General features: G+C 51.8%; 1 protein-coding gene across 1 annotated transcript in view; it reads left to right on the top strand.

The window, feature by feature from the left end:
• Positions 1-1,236: 1,236 nt before the first annotated feature.
• Positions 1,237-25,646, top strand: part of ZCCHC24 (zinc finger CCHC-type containing 24) — a 61,773-nt gene continuing 37,363 nt past the window's right edge. The window contains exons 1-2 of the mRNA XM_017865224.1: positions 1,237-1,681; positions 14,177-14,377. Coding sequence (XP_017720713.1) covers positions 1,367-1,681; positions 14,177-14,377 — 516 coding nt within the window. The 5' untranslated portion in view covers positions 1,237-1,366. The remainder of the gene's footprint in view (positions 1,682-14,176; positions 14,378-25,646) is intronic.

The raw sequence follows: 25,646 nt of genomic DNA, 5'->3' as shown, positions 1-25,646 counted from the left end.
TGGCCGAGCTGGCACTCCAACGCTGGGCGGAATGGCTCCAGAGCCAGATTGAAGGTGGGAGAGATGACTCGGTCCCAGCCAGACGGTGAGTTCCTCTGGGCTAGGTCCCAGGTGCTGGCGCAGCAAAGACCACCCGGAGAAAGAGACGGTAAAGGCCCTGGGACTTCTTGGGGTGTCCGGCGGAGGCGGGGACAGGGCTCCCTCCAGGCAGTCTTGGACTAGCTGAGTTGTCCCAGGAAGATGGGTGACAGCCGCTTTCCCGAGCTCCCCCGGCCCAGGCTGGGGTCCTGGCGACTCGCCAAGGCACGGGGCGGGCTGGGGCTGGAGTCGGGGCGGAGGAGAGGGGCGAGAAGCGAGGCGGGCCCAGAGCAGAAATAGGAGAAGGGAGAGGGGGAGGGGGCGGGGAGTCTTTCCTGGGGCAGGAACCCTGGCCCCCCTTGGCGCAGCCTGCCCGCAAAGTGATTCTGCAGATGGAAGGAATTAAGTAGGAGGGGGAGGGTCCGATGGTGATAGCGAGAGGAGGGAGTTAGAAGTGTGTGTGTCTGTGTACGCGCGTCTGAGACAGGAGCGGGAGAGACAGGGAGAAACATCAGACCAGACGGAAATAGAAGAGAGGAGACAAGAAAGAGTGAAAGAGAAGGACACACACACACACACACACACACACACACGGAGCGCGCCACATAGAAAGACGACGGACACGGGAGACACCGAGAGAGAGAAAGAGAGAGTATAAGAAAGGAGGGAAAATAGGAAAGGAAAAGTGAGTGAAAATTAAATAATTGCGGAGGATTTGGAAAGAACGAAACAAGAGAGCTGACGACAGAGTGAGACGAGATTGATTAGGCCGGGGCTGCACTGAGCTCCCGGCAGCTCTGGGAGCTGGGTTGGCCGGGCTGGGGCGAGGTGGGGCTTGGGCGGGGCCTCGCATGGGCGGGCTCGGTCGGTGCTGCATATGCAGATGAGTCTCACTCCCCTCTGCCCCCGCCCCTGACCGTTCATATTCAACGAGACAGCCAATGCAAGGCGAGGACGGTGCCAGGCGGGGCAGGGAGTGGGCGGGGTATCGTGGACCCCACCCCTGGAGCCGCCGCTGGAGGGGTCAGCAGAGAGGCAGATAGCGGATCGCGGGGCCGGGCGGGACGCAGTGGGCGGGGCGGAGGGGGCGGGGCCAAAAGTTTCCTGCCCAACTTTCGCTGCCTCCTTCCACCGCCCGCGCGCGCCGGGGCTGCAGTCGGGGGGAGGTGGCGGTGGCTGCAGCGGCTGCGGGCAGCGCGCGGGGCGCAGGGCGCGGGGCGATCACCGTCGGGGGTTCGGGAGGCGGGCACGGTGGGCGTCAGGCTTCCGCCCGTGCCCGCCCTCCGCCATGCGGAGGGGGCGCGAGCGGGCGGCCGGGGAGGGTGGCCACCGCCGCCTCCGGCACCGCCGCCGCAAAATGAGCCTGCTGTCGGCCATCGACACGAGCGCCGCCTCGGTGTACCAGCCCGCCCAGCTGCTCAACTGGGTCTACCTGTCGCTGCAGGACACGCACCAGGCTAGCGCCTTCGATGCCTTCCGGCCCGAACCGACCGCGGGCGCCGCGCCCCCGGAGCTGGCCTTCGGCAAGGGCCGCCCGGAGCAGCTGGGCTCGCCCCTGCACTCCAGCTATCTCAACAGCTTCTTCCAGCTGCAGCGCGGAGAGGTGGGTGCCCCCGCGCCCCCGCCCACCACCCCACCGCCCCACTGTGGCGGGCCGTTCCCTGTCTGACCCGCTCTTCCTGGCCTGGAGCGGCCTGGCTCCGCATTGCCCGGCCCAGCTTGGCTTGGCTTCGTTCAACTCTGCCAAACTCGCTGCCCGAAGTCCCCGGGGTGCCGGGAGCGCGTCACCTCCCGGCTGAGCCTGGGCTGCAGCAGCGCAGGCCGGGGCGGGGCTCTCCCGCCCCCTCTCCCTGCCAGGGCAGCCCTACTCCAAAGGGGTTGGGGGAGGGAGTTGAGGAGGGGTTGTCTCCGGATTTTCTCCAGACAGCTGGGGTGCGGCCTGGGCGGGGAGCCCCTTCCAAGTGTCCTTCTCACGCCCAACCCTATCCTTGTCCTGGCCACCGCGGGCTGGGACCGAGAGTGCAGATTCTGCTCAGGGCTCCTCTGGAAGGGCCTAAAATCTTTGCTCCGACCTCTGCTGTTCCCGACCCAAAAGGCACCCTGGAGAGCAGTGACTGCCCAGAGGGCTTCTGTTGTTCTCACTCGGGGACCCCAGATAAGTCCTCCAGCTGCTCGCCCTCCCCCAGCCACATAGGAAGTAGTTTCGGAGGGCTTGACCCCACAGACTGCGCTGTCCCTAGCCCTCCCAGCCTGGAAGGAAATGAAAGGGAAATCCTCTTGAGCTCTTGGGAGGGGGTCTAGAAAGGGGGAGAGGTTCCAGCTGCCCAGCGCCTTCTGCAGAAACCTGGGCCGGCTGTGTTGCAAAGTCTGCCTGTTTGGTAGATTCAGTTACAAAGTTGACTGGGCAGCGCCTCTTTGCCAGCAAGATAAATATACAGATCGCCACCACCTCCCAGCCCTTTTTGAAGAGTCTCCAGGGCCTGCCCAGATACCACTCCTTTTTCCGTGGGCTGGACTCCTCCCCTCCCTCCATTTACTTCTGCCTCATTTGGGAATTTCAGATACCCATCTGTGATCTTCACTTCCTCCCCTTGTGGGGGCTTTCTCTGCAAAGATGCAAGAGATGTGTTGGGGGGAGGACACACATGGGGGTCACTTTCCTTCCAGACCTGGGCACACCGGTGAATTTTAGGAGAGTCAGAGTCCTGAATGGGTTGGGGAGGAAAGCCTATGTATGTAAGGGTGTGCTGGGGATAAGAGAGGGATGCAGAGGGTTGCCCTTGAGTTCAACTCTGCCATTATTTACTAGGGGAGACATGGACATATAAAATGCTGGCCTAAGGCCAATACTGCCCAGGCTGACATGTTGACCTGTGTGGGTAGAACAGGTGTGGGAGGGGGCTGGGTGCAGAGGAGGAAGATGAGTCTGGAAGTGCATGCACCCTTTGGTGCCAGGCAAAAGCATTTGTATGCCAAAGCTCTTTGTAAACTGTAAAGCATTCCCTCCAAGTGAGGAATGGTTCTTGGCTGGAGATCTTTCTTTCTTGTAAGGGACTTTTTCTGCCTCTTCGGGGAACTGGCTTCAGGTGACCAGTGACTTTGGAGGACCGTTTGTGGGGTGTTTCTTCGGTCCATGGTGTTTTTAGTTGTTTGTTCTCTTACCAAACATTTGTTGAGCTGTGGGCAGGCCCTGGGGATTCACAACCACAGGCTAGTGGGGGCCACGGATGAGTAAACAGACAAGGTGACATAGGGTATGAATGGTGGGTGATTTGATGGGGGCGCTTGTGGGAGCCCCAGGGGAGGTTCTCACCCTGAGAGAAGGCTGAACTTGACCCACAGATCAAGTGTGGACCCCTAGTCAACCTCTTCTAACCTCCCTCTGCTCCCCCTACCATGGTGGCATTGTTCCCCACCTGTGGGTCTCCCCTGAGAGGACCTGGGAGTTTGGGGCCATCAAGAGTACCCTATGAGAATAGGATGTTGTGCTGCTTTTTGAAAATTTCTGGCATCCAGGATCCCAACTGGAGCTCAGTGAGACCTGCCCTCTGTCACTTCATTGCTGCGTACCTCAGTTTCCCCATAAAGGCACATAGTGTGAAAGGAGCAGGAAAAAGTTATACTGTATAGTGCAGTGGTGTGGGAAAGTCTTTCATGACCCAACTTCAGGGAACCCCATCTCCCTCTGGGCCTTAGCTTACCTATCTGTTAAATTTAGTCTCTGCTACACCCCAGGATGGTATATCTATAGTATTTGAGACCTGTTCAAACAAGAGAGGGCTGGGGGAGGCAAGAGGGACTTCTCTGATGCTCACAGACCAGTGGCTTCCTCGGAGGTGATGGTGGGCTATGCCTGCTGACTTCCGGAAGGCTCTCTTGGCTTCAGGCTCACTCATCCTCACCCCCCCCCCCCCCCACCCACTTTGCCTCCTAAACCCTCTCAAAGCCTCAGCTGTGTTCCTGGGGACAGGCCTTTCCTGCGCCCAGGACTTAGCTGGTGACCTAATATGGCTCCAAAATAGCAACTGGCTGAGAAGGCAAGAAAAAATACCCCCCACCTCAATGCCACCAAGGGGCTGGTCGGAGAGGAAGCAAGTCGTGTGTGGGCTGGAGGGGACTCTACGAAGGGACCCGGGGGCCCAGGAGCATCACCATTCTGTGCGAGGCCTGGCAGGCCCGGTGGTAGTGCCTGTGGATGTGACTTGCATGCTGACCACTGACCATGGCCTGTCTGCACCAGCCCCTGTGCCAAGAGCCCACCCCCTCCCGCACCACCCCCAGGCTACTCTCACCACAATAGCAAAACACCATGAATGCAGCTGGGATTTGGAGGGGGTGAGGACATAGGGGCACAGAAGCCCATTGTGCCCCTGGAACCTCGGCTCTGGAAGCTGAAGATAAGCCAACGGTTCTGAGTGGCACACTGGCCCTGAGAGCAGAGAGAGAGATGGCAGAGTTCACACCAGAGTTCCTGGTGCAGGAGCAAGCACCAGGAGGTGACTTGGATTCTTGTGGGGACTTCCCAGCTTGTGGTGAGGGTGCCAGGCTGAAGCGGACACAAGCACCTTGCACAGTTTCTTCAAAGGCTTCTGGGTCTACAAAGTAGGCCCCGTGAAACCCAGTTTCAAAAACCTGATCTATGGCAACGACGATACACTTTCAGAAAGGGATTCCTAAGGCCCTTGGCTGAGCCTCTTCTCTCTCTCCAGGTACCCAAGGAAGGCAGTTCTTAGACAGAATGGGGGCTGGGCTGCATGGGGTCTTCCCTGCTTGTTTGGAATTTAAATTCACAGTTATAAAGGGACTATGGGAGTCATTTCTAGAAAAACTGAGTTACCTCCTTGTGAAGATGATCTCTTGGGCCCCTTGGAGGACTGCCCAGAGCCCCTGCCAGGTAGTCCCTATACCCCCCAGCCTCCAGGGAGATGTGGCTGTCTCACTCCATTCAGGCAGAATTCTTACGGCAGCTGTTCCCTTTCCCTGTTTCTCCAGGGACAGAGGTAGCTGGAAGGTGTGGCCCTACTGTCAAGAGACCCCTACTTTGTGAATGTTGGGGGAAGGACTTTGTGGCCAAATACATTTGGAAGACACAGTGTCCTTCCTTTCCCTTGGAAACACACAATGCCCACTAGCATAGTAAAGGCTCTGAGAAGTCCTGCAGTGCAAAACCTGTTAACCTTTCTTCAGTGTGACAGTTCCCACACCTCTTTGAGCACAGAACATTTTTGGCTTAGGACACCTGCCAGTGTTCTTTCAAACATCTCCAGGCCCAGGGATGCTTATTCCTGGGAGACCTCTCCATTATTGGATAGTTCCGATAGTTCCAACCTTTAAGAAGCTCTTCATAGAGCATTAGCCTCTATGGCAATGAACCTCCTCTTTGCTGCTCAGGTCTACCCATTGGTGGTTTGAGAACAGTAGCAAGGGTGTCACAAGGCTTAACAGATGGCCTTTACCTGGGCCCAGCCCTTCTGTACAGACATGGCCATTAAAACCCTTAGAGGAGTAACTATAGTGTCCTGCTTTAAAAGGCCCCAGTCTTGACAGTTTCCCGAGGGTTTGGATGTGTCACCTGTGCCCTCAACAGGTGGAGATAAGCTCCCGGGCTGCCTGACCAGTGTGGATGTGTGGAACAAAGCCACATTTCTGCCTGAGGGTATGAGGTGCCCATGTTTGAGAGTGGGCTTAAGGATCTCTGGTGGGTTCCCAGCAGCCTTTGTGGTCTGTGTGTGTTTAGGGGACAGCCCCAGGACCTGGGAGCAATGGCCATTCTATTCCAGCCCAGAATTTGGGAGGATGCTCCCAGCTCTCTTGGCCACCCTTGGGAAGCTGAAGTGTGACTCAGGCAAGGAGGACCGTCATTTGAGAAGCTGTTGGCTGAGGCAACCTGACCCTCCCTCTGTCAGATTACGTTGACTGGACAGGCATGGGCTCAGAGGAAAGACCACACCTCGTGGACCTTCTGAGTCAGGTGGGAGGGAGGAAAGCAGACGGAATTAGTAATCAGTAAGTAGCAGTGGCAGGGAGCCAGATGCCATCAGTACCCAGAGGAGGGCTTGGGGAGGAGATGGCCCTTGTGGAACAGTCCCCTGCTCTTGGGTGGTGCTCTATTCATGGCCTCTCTTTCCTCATAGCTCCCATTTTTTGCAAAAGAGGACACAGAGGCCTGGCAAGTCACCTAGCCAGTCAGTGGGAGAGCTAGATCTAGAATTCTTCTGTGTTTCAGCTATGGGTTGCCTCTGCGACCCATCCTGCAATTGGTCCCCAGGTTTGCCTACCCCTTGATCAGCCTCCGGATCCCAGTGAGGGCAGGCAGCAATCCATCTGGACAGGGGCATCCTATCAAGCCTCAATGCCTCCGACATTTTGTCCCTGATCCCCAAACTTTCTGGAATTGCTGAATACTGGTCACGGGTACTGGATTTCCTACCATGTCCCTGTTCCAGCCACTCCCCATCAACCCAGCATGGGGGCATGAGTCCAGGGCTGGCCTGCTTTAGGAGAAGCAGAGAAGATGGGCACTGAGTACTTCCTACTGCTTCTGCACCAATATCCTAGCCTGTGTGCAGCATCCCCATTGTTTGGAAAGGGAAACTAAGGCTCTTCTAAAGAAAGACGATGCATTCGGGGGATCAGTGGCAGAACCAGGATTCCAGCCTAGGTCTCAAGTCCTCGATCTGTTGTGTGTGTGTGTGTGTGTGTGTGTGTGTCGTGGTGGTAGTGGTGGCATGTGATTCTTTATTCAGCCCTCCTCTGGCCATACTGGTCTACTTGGGGTTTCTGAAAACATCAAGCAATCTCCCTCCTCTAAGCTTCTGCACTTGCTATTGCTGCTACCTAAAATGCCATTCCCTGCCCTTGTACATGGACACATTCCAACTGGTTTCTTTATGACACAAATGGATGTCCTTTCTCTGAGGGGTTTTACTTGGCTGCCACCAGAAGCAGACCTCTCTCCAGCTGCTGTGAGCCTATGAAAGATGAGTTGTAGGTGCTCTGGTAAAGCATGTCTTTTTATTTTATTATTTATTTATTTATTTATTTTTATTGAATCTGGCTCTGTCACCTAGGCTGGAGTGCAGTGGCACGATCTCTGCTCACTGCAACCTCCACTTCCCCCCAAGTTCAAGAGATTCTCCTGCCTCAGCCTCCCTAGTAGCTGGGATTACAGGCGCCCACCACCACTCCTGGCTAATTTTTTATAAAGCATGTCTGAACGATTGGTCTTGTCCTGTAATAGCAATATGTGTGTCTGTCTCAGTAGTTAGACTGTCAGCTCCCTGAGAGTAGGAATCTTGTCTTTTCTACTTAGTAATTCTGGCATCTGGTTCTTAGTCAGTGCGTAGGACATGCTAGCTGCTCAGTTAATGTTTTCTACATGGGTGGGTGTCTTGAATTGTAACCTCCCCTCCTGCCTCCCACCTCCAGACTTGTGAGCATGTAAGTACTCTCCTGGGCTTCTTTGCCTTTTGTTTTGTCTCACAGAAAAAAAACTATTTATTGATTTCTTGATTAATTGGAACGAGCTGACTTGGGAGATAGTGAAACCTTGTCCCCTACAAGTGTTTCAGCAGAGGCTTGGGTATGCTGATGAATGGTCCTTGACCTTCTTTGGTTACGGACCTCTTTGAGACTCCGAAGACAACTAGAGTTTCTGCTGCCAGCACAATGCACAGAACAGAAGCATTCGTGCACATGCATATACACATGTTTGCATGTGATTTCAGGGGGACCGTGCACACCTTCATGCCCACAGTGGATCACAGATCAAGGACCCCTACGATGGAGGCTGCAAGCCTCATTGGTACTCCAGACCAAGTACAGTCTAGCTAAATATGCAGGTCCTTTCCAGTCCTGGGATTCTCATATTCTTGCTCTCTGCTTTCATTCAACAAATATGCTCTAGCAGTAAGAGGCAGCCGGGTCCCCAGTGCTTATACACTAGCTGGGCAGAGTGCATATAGCTGTGAAACACGAGCACCTGTCAGGTGAGTGGTGACCCTGGGCTGGAGCTGTTAGAACCAAGGAGGAAAGAGATCTCCTCAGGTCTCCTCTGCTTTGTCCTGCTGCCACTGTCTGTTCCCCCTTTCCTGGGTCCTTTCCTTGTTTCTCTCTGCCCACTCCCCCACCAAAAATAACCTGGACTTGTGATTTAAATAAGAATCTTTTGCTAAGCACTGACTGTGTCCAGGGAACTGTGTTTTACATTTGCTGGGTGAATGGGCCTCCAGGAGGCAGTGGTGCCCTCTGGGGTCCTGGGTGAAGGCTTGCTGTGCCTGTCGTGGCCAGTCCAGCACTGTCCTTTAGACCTGGGAAACAAACAGAGTCAGGGGCTGAGCACAGCTGAAAACCCTCAGTCAAGGTGTGGCCATGTTTTCCCGTTGGCTCACTTCCCACCTTGCCCACGGGCTGTCTCCTTGTCTCCCTGAGATGGGCTGGTGTCCACCTCTGTGTATATCAGACATGTATGTGTTTGACCAGCCCCAGATAGATGCCTGAGGTGCAGGAAGTACAGATCCCCTGGGGACAGGGGTGGATTCATTTGTGAGATGAATGGTCTCTTGTCCCAAACAGAGGAGTGTGGGTGCGTGTGTGTGTGCGCGTGTCTGTGGGGTGGAGTAGGGGTGGCTTTGGGATAAGAAAGTGGTTGTTCAGCTGATGAAAGAACCCCTGCAGAGCTGGGAACTCAAATCAGAGTTCCTCCTCCGGAGCCTTATCAGGCCTGGGAGCAGGACTCAGCGCTTGCTTCTGCCTTGCCTGGCAGCCTGGCCCAGACACTGCCTTCTCCATGGTCTCACTGGGGCCATAGCCTTCCCAGCACATGCTGCTCTGCATCCTGCCTGCTGTCACTGCCTCTCCTGTCTGTCTCTTGTCCTGTCTCTGTGCCCTCTCTTCTCCCTCTGGGCTGCCCTCTGCAGCCTCTACCCCCCTGCCCTAACTCCTGCTACCCCTCGCCCACTGTGCCTACTTACTGTCCTGCAGGGAGGGAAGAAAAGAGAAGAAGTCCTGCTGGTCAGGCTCTGGGGAGAACTGGAGTCAGCCTTGGAAATCTCTGCCTCTGTACCCTGTATTCTGCAGCAGAAACACCATCCCCAGGGCCTGCATCCCTCATGCAGCCCAGAGACACTGGTCCCTCATCTTGCAAGGGCTGAGGGGCTTAGCATATGATGTCACAGGGCTCCGTGCCAAGGAGAGTGGTCTGCACCTGGCATTTTCTTCTGATTCCCCTTCCTATAGGGGAGGTCAAGCCTTGGAGACCATGTGGAGGCTGAAATATAACAGGGCAACATGTGCTGGCTGTGTTACCTTGGACAAATCACTCAGCCTCTCTGGGCCTCAGTTTCTAGCTCTATAATATGGGGCCAATAATGCCCATTTGAATAGTATTCTTGCCAGGTATAAAGGGACTAAGAAAGGTGAAGGTTTTAGTCAAATATATGACACACCACTTGATCAGAGTAAACCACAGGCCGAGCACAGTGACTCATGCCTATAATCCCAGCATTTTGGGAGGCCGAGGCAGGCAGATCACTTGAGCCCAGGAGTTTGAGACCTGCCTGTGCAACATGGTGAAACCTCATCTCTACAAATAATAAATACAAAAAATCAGCCAGTCGTGGTGCCATGCACCTATTGTCTTACCTACTTGAGAGGCTGATGTGGGAGAATCACCTGAGCCCAGGAACAGTAGGCTGCAGTGAGCTGTGATTGTGCCACTGCACTCCAGCCTGGGTGACAGAGTAAGAACAGTGAGACCCTGTCTCAAAAAAAAAAAAAAAGTAAACTATAATGTCTTCCTACCTACCTTTCCCCAACACCCAAGCAAAAACCCTGGAGAATTTCCAGCACTGGGCAGGAGTGTGATGCACGGTCCCCCAGATGTGGTGTGAGGGTCACATGCTTCCTGCTAGCTGCTGGGGTCACTGACCTAGGGAGGAAAGAGAGGTGGCCTCTTCCCTAAGGCTGGTGATTTGGGCCTAGATGGCCCAAGGGCTTCCACTTACCCCATAAGTGGGTGTGCCCTGCATTAGTGCCCAGTGCAGCCTAATCTAAGGTGGGAATGCCCCTCCACTTGGCCCATGGAAATGAGAAGACCGCTAGGGCATCTGTCACCCTGTCTGTCAAGTGGGCAGGCTCTTCCCTGCTGGTGACCATCTGTACCCAGGGCAGGCTGTGGGGCAATGGAGGGTTGCAGAACTTTTGTCTTCAGGGATGTCCAGCCTTGTGGGAGAGGTGAGGAGGCCTCACATGTGGAGAGAGATTAGAGACCGACTTCAGAGCTCCACCTGTCACTCAGGAGGGGCTGCGCCATGATCCCTGCCCCCTCTCCTGCCAACCACAGTGCTGGACTGGGCTACACTGGGGTCAGAGGGGTCAGCGAGGCCTCTAGTGGGGGTCGGGGCCTCTGTGGCCAGGGGGAACTTCAGGAGCACCTGGATCTGTGCTTTTCATGCTTTTCCTTGGAGCCTGAGGCCTGAGTAAGGGGAAGGGATGGGGTCAAGGCCAAAACCCTGGAGTTAGAGCCCGATCTGGAGCCAGGCCCTGGAGGGGTTCTGGATGGACACAGAGAAGAGCATTCTCAGGGTGAGACAGCAAGTGCGGGCTGGAGGGAGAAAGGCAGAGCTGCACGGTGGGCATGGTGGGAGGAGCAGGGTTAGGGCCCATAGATGAATGTTTCTAGGGCTGCCTTGCGCTCCAGCCACGGAAGGAAGGCCACAGATGGTGCCTGTGTTGGCCTCTGCATGCCAGGCTCCAGGGGCGTCTCTCAGGACCCTGGTGTCTGGACCCTAGGAAAGCAGGACCACAGGGATCGGCAAGGTCGCCCTTCTTCCCCGCTCCATTTTACACTGTAGAAGTGGGAAACCCAGTTGACCAAGCCCCAGCTCCGAGCAGGAAAGGATAGAGCTCTGTGTCCTGGCCTCTGTTCCATCCAGTCCCCACAGGCTATGGAAACAACCAGGAGGCTGATTTGCCTTTCACCTCCCTGGCCTGAGCTCAAACAGGGCTTCGGAGAGGAAGCAGCTCACTGCCCCACCCACCCTTCACACCGGCCCGCCAAGCGGGACTTCTGGCCCTGGGGCCCGGCTGGGTGCCCTGGTCTGCGTCCCTGTGCCCCTGTGGGCCTCAGTTTCCCCATCTGTCATGTGGGAATGAGGTGGGGTCAGCTGATGGTCTCTGCCCTTTCGGCTCTAAGGTAGTGTTCGTCTGGAATTAGGGCTTGGGGAAGGGCCCTAATTCCCTGCAGACAGGCTGGAGGGCACTAGAGGTGGAAAGGCCATGAGGAGGGGAAGCTCTGGCCTCGCTTCTGTCACTGTGGAGCTGCCTGGGGCAGCAGCAAGGCTGTGGCCCTCCAGAGGGTGGGGTGTCGAGCTGCCAAGGAGAAGGCACCCGCTTAGAGGCCTCTGACTGCCCAGGGATGCCTGTGGGGCTGTCCGTGGGCAGGGGACCATGGCCGCAAGATGGGGAGAGGTTTTCAGGGTGTAATTAGTGCACTTTCTGGCACCCACCAAACTTCCCCTTCCTCTTGACAATTTGCTGCCAAACAGCCTGATTCCTGTGGACTTGCTTAAATCTTATCCAGGGGGGAAAAAAAAAACCCGAAGGAAAGAAAGAAAGGAAGAAAAAGAAAAAAATAATAAGTGGGTTGTTATTTGTGAAATTGTGTTTCCCAGCCATGAGGGTGAGTCACACCATTTGGGGCTTCAAGTTTCTTGTTTGGATGAACTTTTCTCTGGGAGGCTGGGGCGGATTTGGAGGGGGAGGGGGCCTTCTGGTGTGGGGAAAGTCTTAGAGTCAAGATAAGGGGAGACCCTGATGGTTGGGAAGTCCAGGTGCTCCAGGGCTGGGTGGGACAGTGCTGGTTGTACCTTAATTGCCTGGGGGAGCTTGAAAATACAGATTGGGCTGCAGTAGGCGGGGGTGTTGTTGCTTCATGGGGATGGAGTTTCAGTCTGGGAAGATGAAAAAGTTCTGGAGCTGGATGGTGGCGATGGCTGCCCAGCAGCGTGAATGCTCTTAATGCCACTCAACTGTACACTTAAAAACCATTAAAATGGTCAATTTTGTTGTGTATATTTTGCCACATATCTAAAAATACAGATTTCAGGCCTTCAATTCCAGGTGGCTGCTTTGGTAGATCTGAGGTGAGGCCCAGAAAACTATTTGTTATAAGCTTCCCAGGTCATTCAGTGCAGGTTTGGGTACACTCATGTAATCTGTAAAATGGGATAGTGACTCATAGAGTTGTGGGGAGAATCAGCTATCTCAATACGTGCAAAATTTCCAGTGCTGGGGTCACAGTAAGAGCTTGGTCTGTGTCACTATTATCCTCTGATCTGGTTTTTATCAGAACTCTCCCCCGCACCCTGGAAGGTCGACCCCCATTGGCTCCCACAGCTCCAGGGATGGGGGACCCTCTGCTTCTCAGGGTGGACTGCTCCATCTTGGGCTTATCTGAGAGCTGCAGTCCCCCTCAGGCTGAACGCAGGTCGATGTGGAATCTTCCACTCTGGATTTGGTGGTCGGGCCGGGCAGTGATAGAGAAGTTACAGTCAGTAGGACCCATTGAGATCCTTCCCAATCTCTATAGATGACTGTGTGCTGGGCTGGCCTGTGCCGGATGTGGTGTCTGTGTGTCTTTCCTTCCACATCCCAGGCTCTGCTCCAGACGCACACGAGAGGGAACAGAGGCCCAGAAGGAAAGGGCTGTGGTCACACAGCCATGTGCCCTGAGGCACCAAGAACATTAGTGACACCCAGGTGATGAGGACCATGTCGCTAGGAGGGGAGTGGCAGATGCCTGCAGATGGAAACAGTCGGGTGGCTGGGACACATACTTGTGCAAAGCAGGATCTACTTCAACTAGGGGAGACAAGGCTGTGCCCTGTGCCCTGGGGCCAGCCCGCAGCTTGCCTCCCTCCCCTTCCTATACTAAGGGAACACAGAAAGGACTGTCCCCAGCCTGGGCTCCTGTCTGCCCCATCTTTGTAAGGGAGCCTGATGCCCTTCCTTTCAGGGGCCCTGCTTCTCCCTCAGGCTGGAACTCCCAAAAATAAATCCTTGTCTCCCCATCAGACACAAGGCCCCCCAAGGTCCGTAGCTTATTCCTGTAGTTCTTGGGCACCTGTGCTGGGGCCAGGAGATACCCAAGCCCCAAGCCCAGATTTGTGGTTGACCCTCCTGAGGAGGCCACCTCTTTCAGCCTTGGCCTTGCTCCAGGAAAGGGGGACCACTGGCTGCTCCCTGCCAGCTCCACCTTCGCTAAATTCCAGTGCGCCAGGCAGCCCGGAGCCCGTGACTCCTATAAATAGAGGCTGTATATACCAGGAAGGGGCCTGGGCCACGTCTGCTGTGAAACTAAGCAAGATGTCTGGTTCCTGTCATCTGGAGGTGAGAGAGATGGACCACTTCCCTCCTTGGGCTTCCAGAGAGGTGGCTTGGGCCGGGCTGAGGGCTCCCCACACACAGACTACATAAGCCTTGGCCTGCAGGAAACCTGGCAAAGGGCTGGGCTTCAGCCTTCGCTAGTGTGAAGCGGGAGCAATGCTGCAAGCTGACGTTCCCCTTCCTTACAAGGTGGGGAAACTGAGGCAGCAGTGACTTTCCTAAAGTCACCCCAGAGCCCCAAATCTGACAGGTTGCTTTCTACTCTATGTTCTTACCTTGTGGCAGTATGTTAATAACTAATGGTAATAATAATGATAGCCATCATCATCATCGCCATTTACTGAGTGGTTCTGAAGTACCAGGCATGAGATAAACCACTTTCCATTAGTGACCTCGTTTTAGTCTCATAGAAACCCTAGGAGGAGTTGTTACTAGGCCCATTTTACAGACAGGGTCACCGAGGCCCAGAGTAGTTAACTGGCTTGTCCATGGAGATACACTAGTTAGGATCTGAACTCAGGCTTCTGGAGCCCATAGCCCTCAAGCTGAAGACTCAGTGTGAATCCATGCGAGTGTTTGGGCTGGGGGTTATGGAACTTCTCCCAGGGCCGCGGCTGCAGCGTGTGCGCCTCTGTCCCAGGGCCGTGGCTGCAGCGTGTATGCCTCTGTCCCAGGGCCGCAGCTGCAGGGTATATGCCTCTGTCTCCCACAGGCACTGAGCAACAGTGTGTACAAGGGCGCGTCGCCCTACGGCTCCCTCAACAACATTGCCGATGGCCTCAGCTCCCTCACCGAGCACTTCTCAGACCTGACCCTCACCTCCGAGGCCCGCAAGCCCAGCAAGCGGCCCCCACCCAACTACCTGTGCCACCTGTGCTTCAACAAAGGACACTACATCAAGGACTGCCCCCAGGTAAGGCAGCTCTGGCCCAGGGGATGCTCTTGGGCTCCCCTACTGACCTGCGGACAGGCTCCTGTGGGTGGGGCAGGCAAAGCGGTGTCCCCAGGGCCCCTTCCACCAATGAGGGACCCTGTGGCCCTCTGGTCTCTACCCTTTTGTCCCCACTGGGATTTCTAAGGCAAGGCTGGCTGCTGTGGTCAGGACAGAGGCCCATCTTCGGCCTACGCTGGTTGGTCAGCAATCAGGGTGGTGGATTTTTAGACCCAAACTGGGCCCCCAAAGGAGGTTCTGTGCCTTCAGGTCTCCACCAGTCATTTTTGCTAGGTAGGGCCTGTTCTGAGGGGGCAGCCTCCTCACAGCTCCCTGGAGGCCCCATCTCATCACATTCACGGGGAAGGAATGCAGGCTCTGGGCCAGGAATCCAGATGTGCACCCCCTCCCCCGGACCCCACCTCTGCCTCCTCAGCCTGTGAGGGAAGAGGGGAGGGACCCTGCCCCGCACTCTGTGCTCCCAGGATAGATCTGGGCGAAGGCTTCAGGCAGTGCAGGGCGGAGCATCTCTTTCTTGGAGTGAGAAGGGGTGGGCAGATCCAGGCCCCCACCTGACCCAATGCTTTAGTGTGACAGAGTGGGCCTACTGTGCCAGCCCACCCACAGGATGGTCCCTGACCCTGATATACATGGCTTAGGGATCCTGGGAAGAGAAGGTAGCAGTCATTTTAAATACAGCATGAGATTATCAGTGATTTTTTTTCCTATTAGTTTTTCCTATTTTCCAACTTTTGTTAATAATGTGGCATTACTTTTACTTTACATTTGTAATGGAAATGGAATCCTGGAAACTCTGGAAATGCATGTAGTGTTCCCCTCCAGATGTTGGAAACCAATGCGTGGTTGGGTGGGGCTGGGTCCCTGCAGGACCAGTGGGAGGCCAAGATGTGCTTGTCATTCATTACATTCCCAAACTCTGCTCAGAAACGGCCACACCACGCTTCAGGTCCTTGCCGCTTAGAGTACAGCCCTGGCAGACATGCATCAGTGCCTTCAGGGAGCTATTACAAATGCAGGCTCTCAGGCCCACCCAAAGCAGCATCTTAGCAAGGTCCCCAGGTGATCCGTGTGCCCCCATCACAGACTCCGCATACATAGTGGGAGCTGACCCACTGACGACTTTCCTGCAGACCCCACATCCCCAGTGGGTCCTGTCCTCCCCCTCAATATACATAGTAAGCAGGAGGCCATTGGCATGAGTGGCTCCCAGCAGAGAGTGAGCACCCTCAGTCCCCCTGGGGTTCTCTGGATAGAATCAGGGGCAAACAGGCGACTGAGGATCTGGTTGGTCCTTAAGGCCATGCTCATGGCCTGTGCAGTCCATAGCCTGTTGCACTTTGTCCAGCTGAGCCCCAGCACAGCGGCCCCCAGCTCATGTGCACACAGCCATCCACAACAACCCTCCCTCATCCCCTGCCTACAGCCTGGGAAGTGGGCAGAGCCAGACTGAGCTCCGTTAAGGAGACAGACACTGTACTGAGTGCTCTCCAAGCAGTATTTCATTTAATGAAACTACACTATGTGTTAAGTGCTCTATTTGCCTCATTTTCCATGGTGAAACAGATGCTTCGAGGGAGGAAGGGACTCACACAGGATTATTGAGCTATCAGTGAAAGAGCTGGGATTTTAATCCAGGCAGGCAGGTGACACTCAGACATCAACAGGGGCTCTGGGGCCCCAAGGAGGTACGCTCACTCTGGGCTGGCAGCCTGGGAATGCCTCCAGGAGAAGGGCTTTGGAGAAGGGTGGCAGGGCCTCCCCCAGGGTGACCAATATCCAAAGGCAATGGATGTGAGCCAGAGGCCCGGGGATGGCAGAGGGTGTGTATGTGTGTGTGTGTGTGTGTGTGTGTGTGTGTGTGTGTATGTATGAGTGTATGTACACATGCATGCACCATCCTCTCTCCTGACAGAGCCAGAGCTCTTCTAAATGCTGGGGCAGAGGGTCCCTGGCACCTTCCAGCACAGTGCTAACATGGGATCTTCCTTCATAGAGATCATCATCTCATATCGGATTCTTAGCTCTATGGCAGAAGGAGGAGCAGCGGCCTCATTGTACAGTCTTGGGGAGGTGGAGAGGGCAGAACAAGATCCCCAGTCTCGGAATCTCCATGTTCTTTGCCTCCTTGACCTCCATGTCACTCCAAGCTAAGACCCGCATGATCGGTGGGGCCTCAGTTTCTCACTGGAGCTGATTGAGGCCTTCTCCTGGCTCCATCCCAAACTTGATTCTGTTCTGCACTCCTGAAGGCCCAGGCACCTTCCTCCTCCCTTAATGAGTGGTGGGAGGGCAGACAGAAGCTCGCAGCATCAGTTTTATCACCTGTCCCATGAGGCTAAGGAGAGCACCGACACCCAGGATATTGTGAGGACACAGTGAAACTATGCATGGAAGGTGCTTAGCACAGTCCCTGGCACACAGGAAGTGCTTAGTAAATGTTGGCTAGCATTTTCTTCTCCTTTGGGTCACTATGAAGAGTGCACCCACCTGGCAAGGCACTAGGTATTTGGGCAGGCTGGAACCTGATTGGATGCTGTCTACCCCTCACCTGACCATAGCTCCAGGGGCAGGTGCTGGGCTGGATTCATCTCTGTGCTCCTCACCACCTGACCACGCCAGCTAAAGGAACCTCACACACAGCAGTGCTCAGTGCAAGGCTCCCTGAAGGGAGGAACGGGTTGACAGGGCTTTTGTAAACCTCAGACAGAAACCTGTGTCACAAATGAAATAGTGTGTTAGAACCTAACTTCCATAATATTTGAAAGTAGAATGATTTTCTTGGGAACAGCTTTATGAGATATAATTCACTTACCATATAATTCCCATTTGAAGTGTACAATTTAGTGATTTTCGTATATGCCCAGAGTTGTGCAGCTGTCACCTCGATCAGAGAATATTGTCATCATCTCGGAAAGGAATTTCATATTCCTTAGGTATCACCTCTTTTTTTTATTTTTTGAGACAGAGTCTGGCTCTGTTGCTCAGGCTGGAGTGCAGTGGCATCATCTCGGCTCACTGCAACCTCCACCTCCTAGGTTCAAGTGATTCTCGTGCCTCAGCCTCCCAAGTAGCTGGGAATCCAGGCCCTGCCACCATGCCCGGCTAATTTTTCTGTTTTTAGTGGAGACAGGGTTTCACCATGTTGGCCAGGCTGGTCTCAAACTCCTGGTCTCAAGTGATCCACCTGCCTCAGCCTCCCAAAGAGCTGGGATTATAGGTGTGAGCCCCCTCGCCTGGCCCAGGTATCACCTCTTGATCATCTATCCCCTCGCATCCATAACTACTCATCTATTTCTCTCTTTCTAACTCTGTCTATTCTGGACATTTCATGTAACTAGAATCATGTAATATGTGGTCTTTTATGACTGGCTTCTTTCACTTAGCATAATATTTTCGTGGTTCATCCATGTTATAGTGTGTCAGGAAGTGTTCCTTCCTGTTGTATTTTCTGGAAGAGTTTGTAAAGAATGAGCACTAATTCTTTTTCAGATGCTTGATAGAATTCACCTGTGATGCCATCTGAGCACGGCCTTCTTTTGTGGGTAGATTTTTGATGATTGCTGTGAGTTCTTTACTCATTATAGACCTATTCTGATTTTTTTTTAATTTCTTTTTTGACTCAGTTACTATAGTTTGCATCTTCCTGGGCATTTGCCCATTTTATCTAATTTGTCTAATTTGTTGGCATACAGTTGTCCATAGTATTCCCTTAAAATCCTTTTTATTTCTGTAAGGTCATTAATAATGTTCTTTCTTTCATTTCCGATTCTTGGAATTTGAGCCCTCTCTTTTTTCTTGTTCAATCTAGCTAAAGTTTTGTCAATTATTTTGGACTTTTCAAAGAACAAACTTTTGGTTTAGTTGATTTTCTCTGTTTTTTTTCTATTATTTATCTCATTAACTTCCACTTTAATCTTTATTGTTAAATTATATTTAAAATACATATGACATAAAATTTACCATCTTAACCATTTTTAGCTTACGGTTCAGTGGCATTGAATACATTCATATTGTTGTATGACCATCACCACCTTCCAACCACAGAACTCTTTTTATCTTGCAAAACTGAAATTTATCTCGAAATTTATCTTGCAGAACTGAAATCCTGTGCCCATTACATGATAATTCTCCCTCCCTGCCCCCAGAAACCACCATTCTACTTTCAGTCTCTATGAATTTGACTACTCTAAGTACCTCATGTAAGTGGGATCACATGGCGTTTGTCCTTTTGTGACTGGCTTAGTTCACTTAGCCGAGTGAACTAAGTTTCCTCAAGTTTCATCCACATTGTAGCATGTATCCATTTCATTCCTTTTTAAGGCTGAGTAATACTCCATTGTATGTATATACCACATTTTTAAATCAGTTCACCCATCAATGGACAACTGGATTGCATCCACCTTTTGGCTATTGTAAATAATACTGCTGTTATCGAGGGTTTATAAGTATCTTTGCTTGCCTTCAATTCTCCACTCCAATATTTATTATTTCCTCCCGTCAGCTTGCTTTAGATTTAGTTTGCTCTTCTTTTTCTAGTTTCTTAAGTTAAGTTACTGATTTTATATCCTTCTTTTCTTTTCCTTCCTTCCTTCCTTCCTTCCTTCCTTCCATCCATCCTTCCTCTTTTTATGGAGACAGGATCCCACTCTGTCACCGAGAGTGGAGTGCAGTGGTGTGATCATAACTCACTGCAGACTCAAACTCCTGGGCTCAAGTAATCCTCCCATCTCAACCTCTGAAGGAGCTGGGATGACAGGCATGATCCATTGTGCCTGGCCCCTTCTTTTCTTAATGTAGATGATTGTAGCTATGAATTTTCCTCTGAGCCCCATCCCATAAGTTTTGGTATATTGTGTCTTATTTTCATTTATCACAGGGCATTTTTTTTTAATTTCCCTTCTGATTTCCTCCTTGACTCACTGGTTATTTAGGAGTGTGTTGTTTAATATCCACATATTTGTGTGTTTCCCAAACATCTTTTAATGATTTCTAACCTTACTCCATTGTGGTCATAGAACATATTTTATATTATATTAACCCTCCTAAATTTATTGTGGATTGTTTCAGAACATAGCATTATGAGTTATTCTGGAGAATGTTTTGTGTGCACTTGAGTGAAATGTATTCTGCTGTTGTTTGGTGGAATGTTTTATGTCTGTTAGGTCTAGTTGGTTCATAGTGATGTCTGTGTCTTCTACTGCTTTGTTGATATTCTGCCTAGTTCTTTTATTATTATTTTAAGTGGGGTTATTTAAGTCTCCAGAAATTATTGTTTGTCTATTTCTTTCTTCAATTCTGTCAGTTTTTGCTTCATGCATTTGAGTTTTGTATTATGAGGTGCACCTTTGTTTATAGTCGTATCTTCTTGATGGATTAATCATTTTATCCTTATAAAATGTCCTTTTTTATCTCTAGTAACTGGTTTTTTTTGTTTTGTTTTAAAGTATATTTTGTCTGATATTAGTATACCTAGCTTTCTAATAGTTGCAGATTACATGACAGATATTTTCCCATCCTTTTATTTTCAATCTGTTCATATATTTGAATTTAAAGTGCATCTCCTGTAGATAGCATATAGTTGATCTTGTTTTTTGTTGTCTAATCTGAAAATCCTTGCCTTTTGATTGGATTGTTTGATCCACTCACATTTAATGCTCTTTTTGACATAGATTTAGTCTGTCATTTTACTGCCATTTGCTTTCTAAATTATTCATGTCTTTTTTTTATTTCTCTATTCCTTCTAAAGAATAACCAAATAAATTGCTTTCTTTTGCATTAATTTTCTAACTAACATTTTAATTTCTTTAGTGATTTTTTTTTCACTATGTTTTGTGAGTTATTTTCTTAGGGTTGCTCTAGGGATTATCTTATACCTGTGTCTTACCAGAATGCCTCAGATTTATAACTTGATTCCTGTGAGATATAGAAATGTTACTCCTGTATAGCTCTATTCGCTCCTTGTTGTGGCTTTCAGCAGTTTTACTACACTGTGTCTGTGGATCTCTTTATGTTTATCCTGCTTAAAGTATGTTGAAGTGCTTGTATGTATTGTTTAAATTTTTTCATCAGATCTGGGAAGTTTTCAGCCATGATTTCTTCAAATATTCTTTCTGCTCCTTTATCTCCTCTCCTTCTATGAGATGATTTTTAAATGATCTAAATGCCTTAAAAACCTTTAATGGTCTAACTGGGAGTCAAATGTGCAGAACACTAGGCCAACCCTGCCTAGGTCCTGAAGCTGCCCATGGAGCCCCAGGGGTCTGAGGAGGGCAACAGTGAAAGCGAGCTTAAAGCATTCACTGCCACGGGAGCCAGGGGTAGGTCACTTATTAGTTGGTCCTTTCTCACCTTAAGAGTAGGACGAAGGTGTCCAGAGCTCAGCTCATCAGACTCATGGGGCCTCTCACATATCCCCATGGCAGTGGGAGGGGGATTGGGCCCTGGCAGGAAGACTGGGAACCCCCAAAACAGAGGGAGAAGGTGCTAGAAGCCAATTCTGAATATCAGCAAAGGGCAGTCCTTCCTTGTGGAGTGAGGCTGTGCCTAGGCCGTGGTCCACCTCCAGCCAGTGTCAGCACTGAACCAAAAAGGATTAGGACTCAAGAGTGTCTATCATTTGCTTCTTGAAAAAACAGCTGCTGTTGTCCCCATGCAGTCTACCAGTCATCTAGCCCAAAAGTAATAATAATATTATACACTATGCAATAGTAGTAGCCTCTAAGCACCGAGTTTACCACTGGGTTTAGCATGTTCTATGTATTAACTCATTTAATGCTGTCAAAAATTATCTCAGTAGGTACTGTAGTGATCTCCAATTGCCAGATGATAAAACTGAGACTCAGAGAAGTTGAGTGACTTGCCCAACACTACACAGCTAGTGAATATCAAAGTTGGAATTGGAACTCAGGTGCTCCTGATTCCAGAGCGCATGCTTTTTCAGTATCATCCTGCATCACCCTTGGCATCCAGACTTTGATCTCCACTATTGTTCCCAGAAAAATCAGGGTTCTCTAAAAAGATAGATGACTGGAAGTAGAGAGGGACAAGGACAATGTAGGCAGAGGCCATCCCAGGCCTGGTCTGGCCAAGTTGGTGTGCCTGGTAGTTTCAGCACCCTGCCTCAGGGTGTCTGCTGCCCCAGTTTTGTCAGGCAGATCAGGAGTGGGTTGGGATTGCCAGCTCTGGTGGCAACAGAAAGCCCACTGACTGCAGGGAGGCATGGTTGATATCTCCTGGGCCTGCCTGCAGGGTCGCCTGGTATCTCGTTTTGGCCTCTGCACACTAATGGGTCAGGACTGTGAGGGCCTGAGCAGCAATGTGTTGCTCTGAGCCAGCTGCACTTGCCTCTAGGGATCTGTGGTGGGGGTCTGGCGCAATGCCACATTTGTGCCCAGGACACACAGTCTGTCCAGGACAGAGCAGGACTCAGGACATGTTCCCATCGCCCAACCATTCCTGAGAGCTTCTTGTATACCAGGCCTGTGCCAGATAAGGCCCTTCCCCTGTCCTCAGTGGGACAGATAGAAAAAGTGTTGGCCACTCTGGAGGTCCAGGGCTGGGGTGAGTTTTGTTGTGCAGGCCCGGCTCAGCCTGGAGCTTCGTGGGAGGCCTCAGAGAGGAGGAGCTTGGATTTGAAGTGGGGAAGGCTTTCAAGCGAGCATGTAAATAACAGGAATATGCTTTCCGGGCACTGTGAGCCCTGGGCCACAGCGGGCGCTCCTGGGGGAGGAGTGGGGGTGTGGCTGGAACAGGTGATGAAGGGCTTGTGTGCCAGGCTGCACAAACTTGGACTTTATCTGGAGGCCAGGGAGAAGGGTTTTAGGTGACATGCTCAGATTGGCATTTTGAAAGATCCTGCTAGTGGCAGGTTGGAGGCTGGGCTGAAGGAGGCAAAAATGCTAAGGAAGCCAGGCCCTGAGCATGGATAGGGCTGATAAGACTGGACAGAAGACAGTGGTGAGCAGAGGCTGAAGGGAAGGGAATGGATTCTGGAGTGGAAAAGCACCATCTATGGGCTGTGGTGCCCAGTGAGAGGAAGATGGAGCAGGCAGCAAGGAGGGCTACCAGATCTTTAGGGTGGCTGCCTGGGCAAATGAGCTGCCAACTGGGATACAAATACACGTGCACGAACAGGTAGGCTTGCCTTCATTTACCCATGCTGTAGTTATTTATTGAATATCTACTGTGTGTCAGACGCATAGCAAGCACTAGAGGATACCACAATGAGCAAAACAGGAAAGGCTCCCTCTGTCCAGGAGCTTGTGTTTCGGCTGGTGAAGTCAGGCAGTAAGTACACATCAGTGGGAACACAGGGAACTGTCAGATCCGGAACACAGAAGAGTGCTTTCAGAGCGGGCACCACCGGGCTGCCTTCTCCAGGAGTAGCAGGACTTAGTAGTTAGTAGCATGCCTGCCTAGGCCCATGATACTTTTAGGGTCCACAAATATGCTTCTTTTCTTTTCTTTTCTTCTTTTTTTGAGAAGGAGTCTCGCTCTGTCGTCCAGGCTGGAGTGCAATGGTGCGATCTCAGCTCACTGCAACCTCCACCTTTTGGGTTCAAGCGATTCTCCTGCCTCAGCCTCCCGAGTAGCTGGGATTATAGGTGCCCGCCACCACGCCTGGCTGATTTTTGTATTTTTAGTAGAGACGGGGTTTCACCATGTTGGCCAGGCTGGTTTCAAACTCCTAACCTCAAGTGATCCGCCTGCCTTGGCCTACCAAAATGCTGGAATTATAGGCATGAGCAACTGTACCCAGCCACAGATATGTTTCTATTTGTATTTATTTTATAACCAGAAGAGAAAATTAGTATAATAATGAATATATAATTATGAACTCAGCCTGGAGATTTGTGTTTACACCAATGCAGTCAGAAAATATATATGTGTGTGTGTGTGTGTGTGTGTATTTTTTTCTTTTTTCTTTTTTTAGATGGAGTCTCACTCTGTCACCCAGGCTGGAGTCCAGTGGTGCCATTTCAGCTCACTGCAACCTCCGCCTCCCAGGTTCAAGCAATTCTCCTCCCTCAACCTCCCGACTAGCTGGGATTACAGGCACCTGCCAGTACACCCGGCTAATTTTTGAATTTTTAGTAGAGACAGGGTTTCACCATGTTGGCCAGGCTGGTCTCAAACTACTGACCTCAAGTGATCTGCCTGCCTCGGCCTCCCAAAGTGCTGAGATTATAGGCATGAGCCTCCATGCCCGGCCAGAAAATAAAATTTTTAATAAGGTTTTATGCAAAAATGGGCCACAAAGGCAAAAGTGCCTAGGGTCCACAGAAGTCATAATGAAGCCCTGAAGGGTGTCTGGGGCAGCTTTCAATTGGGTGGCCACTGTGGGTCTCTCCTATGATAGGACATGAAAATTCCACATACTGCCACTCCACTAAAGCTCAGGCAGGGTGAGGTCCACATGCCCAGTAAAGATCCTGATGTTGACATGGGTGATATCTTGTTGAGGTCAAAGGATACAGCCTTAAATTTTTAACCCAAAGACCAGAGTTCAAATTCCAACTCTGCCATTTAGCTGCTGTGCAACCTTGGGCAAGCTGCTCACCTCTCTGGGCCACCTTTCCTTGTCTGTGATTTGAGGTTGGTGCCTTGATGATGTACTCAGTACCACTGTAGAAACAGAGGCTGGGGTGGTGGGGGGGTTGTGCACCTTTTCCTAAGCTCTCTCTTTGCCCTTCACGGCTGTCAGGCCCAGGCACGCCCAGCCTGGCAGCCACCCTTCAGGCACTGACCTGGGAGCAGAAGCTCTCTAGAACCCATTTCCATCACTTCTGAGACATTGTTAGTGGTACTCGGTACTCGTTACTCCTTTGAGGGAGGTCTGAGGGGTGTTGTCACCTGTGCCTCTTGTGTCCAGCTAAGAACCGGTGCCGTGAGAGGTCTGGGAGGTCCCGAGCCCAGGGGAACTGCCATTCCTGAGTCAGCATGCCCAGGGCTGCTAATGAAATCCAGATGTCAGACAGAAAACAATCACTGCCCCCACCCATCTGGCAGCTCGGGTTTCTTGGAGATTGCAAAAGAAGAAGAAAAATAGAGCCGAGAGAGAATGGAACCCTAGAACAGCTGAGATCTTAGAGACAGGATGTAAATAGTTTCAGGGTCTTGCTGGGGGAAAGAGCAGGAGACAAGGGAAAGAAGGGGCTGACCCAGTCCCCCTTCTGCCTCATCCAGGTCTCTGCAGCCCTCGGACCCCAGCCCCTGCACCCCTCCCCAGGCCAGAGCAGGCTGGTCCTTGAAGGGAGTAGGCTCTGGGAGGCAGCAGGCAGGGCCAAGGCCCCCAGCCCATGTCTGACCCTTGCCTACGGTTTCCAACCCCTCATTCCAGCCCTGACCTCACTGCAGGTCTGGGTGTCCTCTGGGGCCAGAGTGGCTAGAGCCCAGGGAGGGGACAGGCCAAAAAGGACTGACGCTAGGCAGAATTGTGGACTGACTAGAAGCTTCTCAGAACCCCAGAGCTGAGTGGCATAGGGATAGAGGATGAGGGGTATGGTGGGCCGGCTGGGGAACCTAGCCTCTTCTTCCCACCAGGGCAGCCTCACACATACCCACCTCACATGTTAGACAGCATGCGAAGGAAAGGCTCTCAGGCATGTAAAGTTTAATACCATTGATTAGTTCAGACCCATCAACGTATTGGTGGGGAAACTGAGGTTTTCTCACAACACTGGGGCTAAGGACTGCCTGTCATAAAAAAATCTATAGAAGGCCGGGTGTGGTGGCTCATGTCTGTAATCCCAGCACTTTGGGGGGCGGAGGTGGGCAGATCGCCTGAGGTCAGGAGTTTTGAGACCAGCCTGGCCAACATGGTGAAACTTCATCTCTACTAAAAATACAAAAAAATTAGCCAGGTATGGTGGCACACACCTATAATCCCAGTTACTCGGGAGGCCGAGGCAGGAGAATTGTTTGAACTCAGGAGATGGAGGTTGCAGTGAGCCGAGATCACACCACTGCACTCCAGCCTGGGCAATAAGAGTGAAACTCTGTCTCTAAATTAAATGAATAAATAAATATTAAAAATGCATACAGGGAGGGAGAAAGAGAGGCAGGGGCAGAAAGATAACACCACAGACAAAAAGCCCTTTGAATGTTAGACAGTGGAATTAGCAAAGAAAGTGTTATACTGCCACCCGCTACTCATTAGCAAATATCCAGAAGGAAGGAAGAGAGGAAGGAAGGGAGGGAGGAAGGAAGGAGGGAGGGAGGGAGGGAGGGA

The sequence above is a fragment of the Rhinopithecus bieti genome, unplaced genomic scaffold (genome assembly GCF_001698545.2).
Source record: "Rhinopithecus bieti isolate Rb0 unplaced genomic scaffold, ASM169854v2 scaffold_81282, whole genome shotgun sequence".
NCBI lineage: Eukaryota > Metazoa > Chordata > Mammalia > Primates > Cercopithecidae > Rhinopithecus > Rhinopithecus bieti.
The sequence above is the reverse complement of the archived record's forward strand: the minus strand, read 5'-3'. Positions and strand labels throughout refer to the sequence as shown.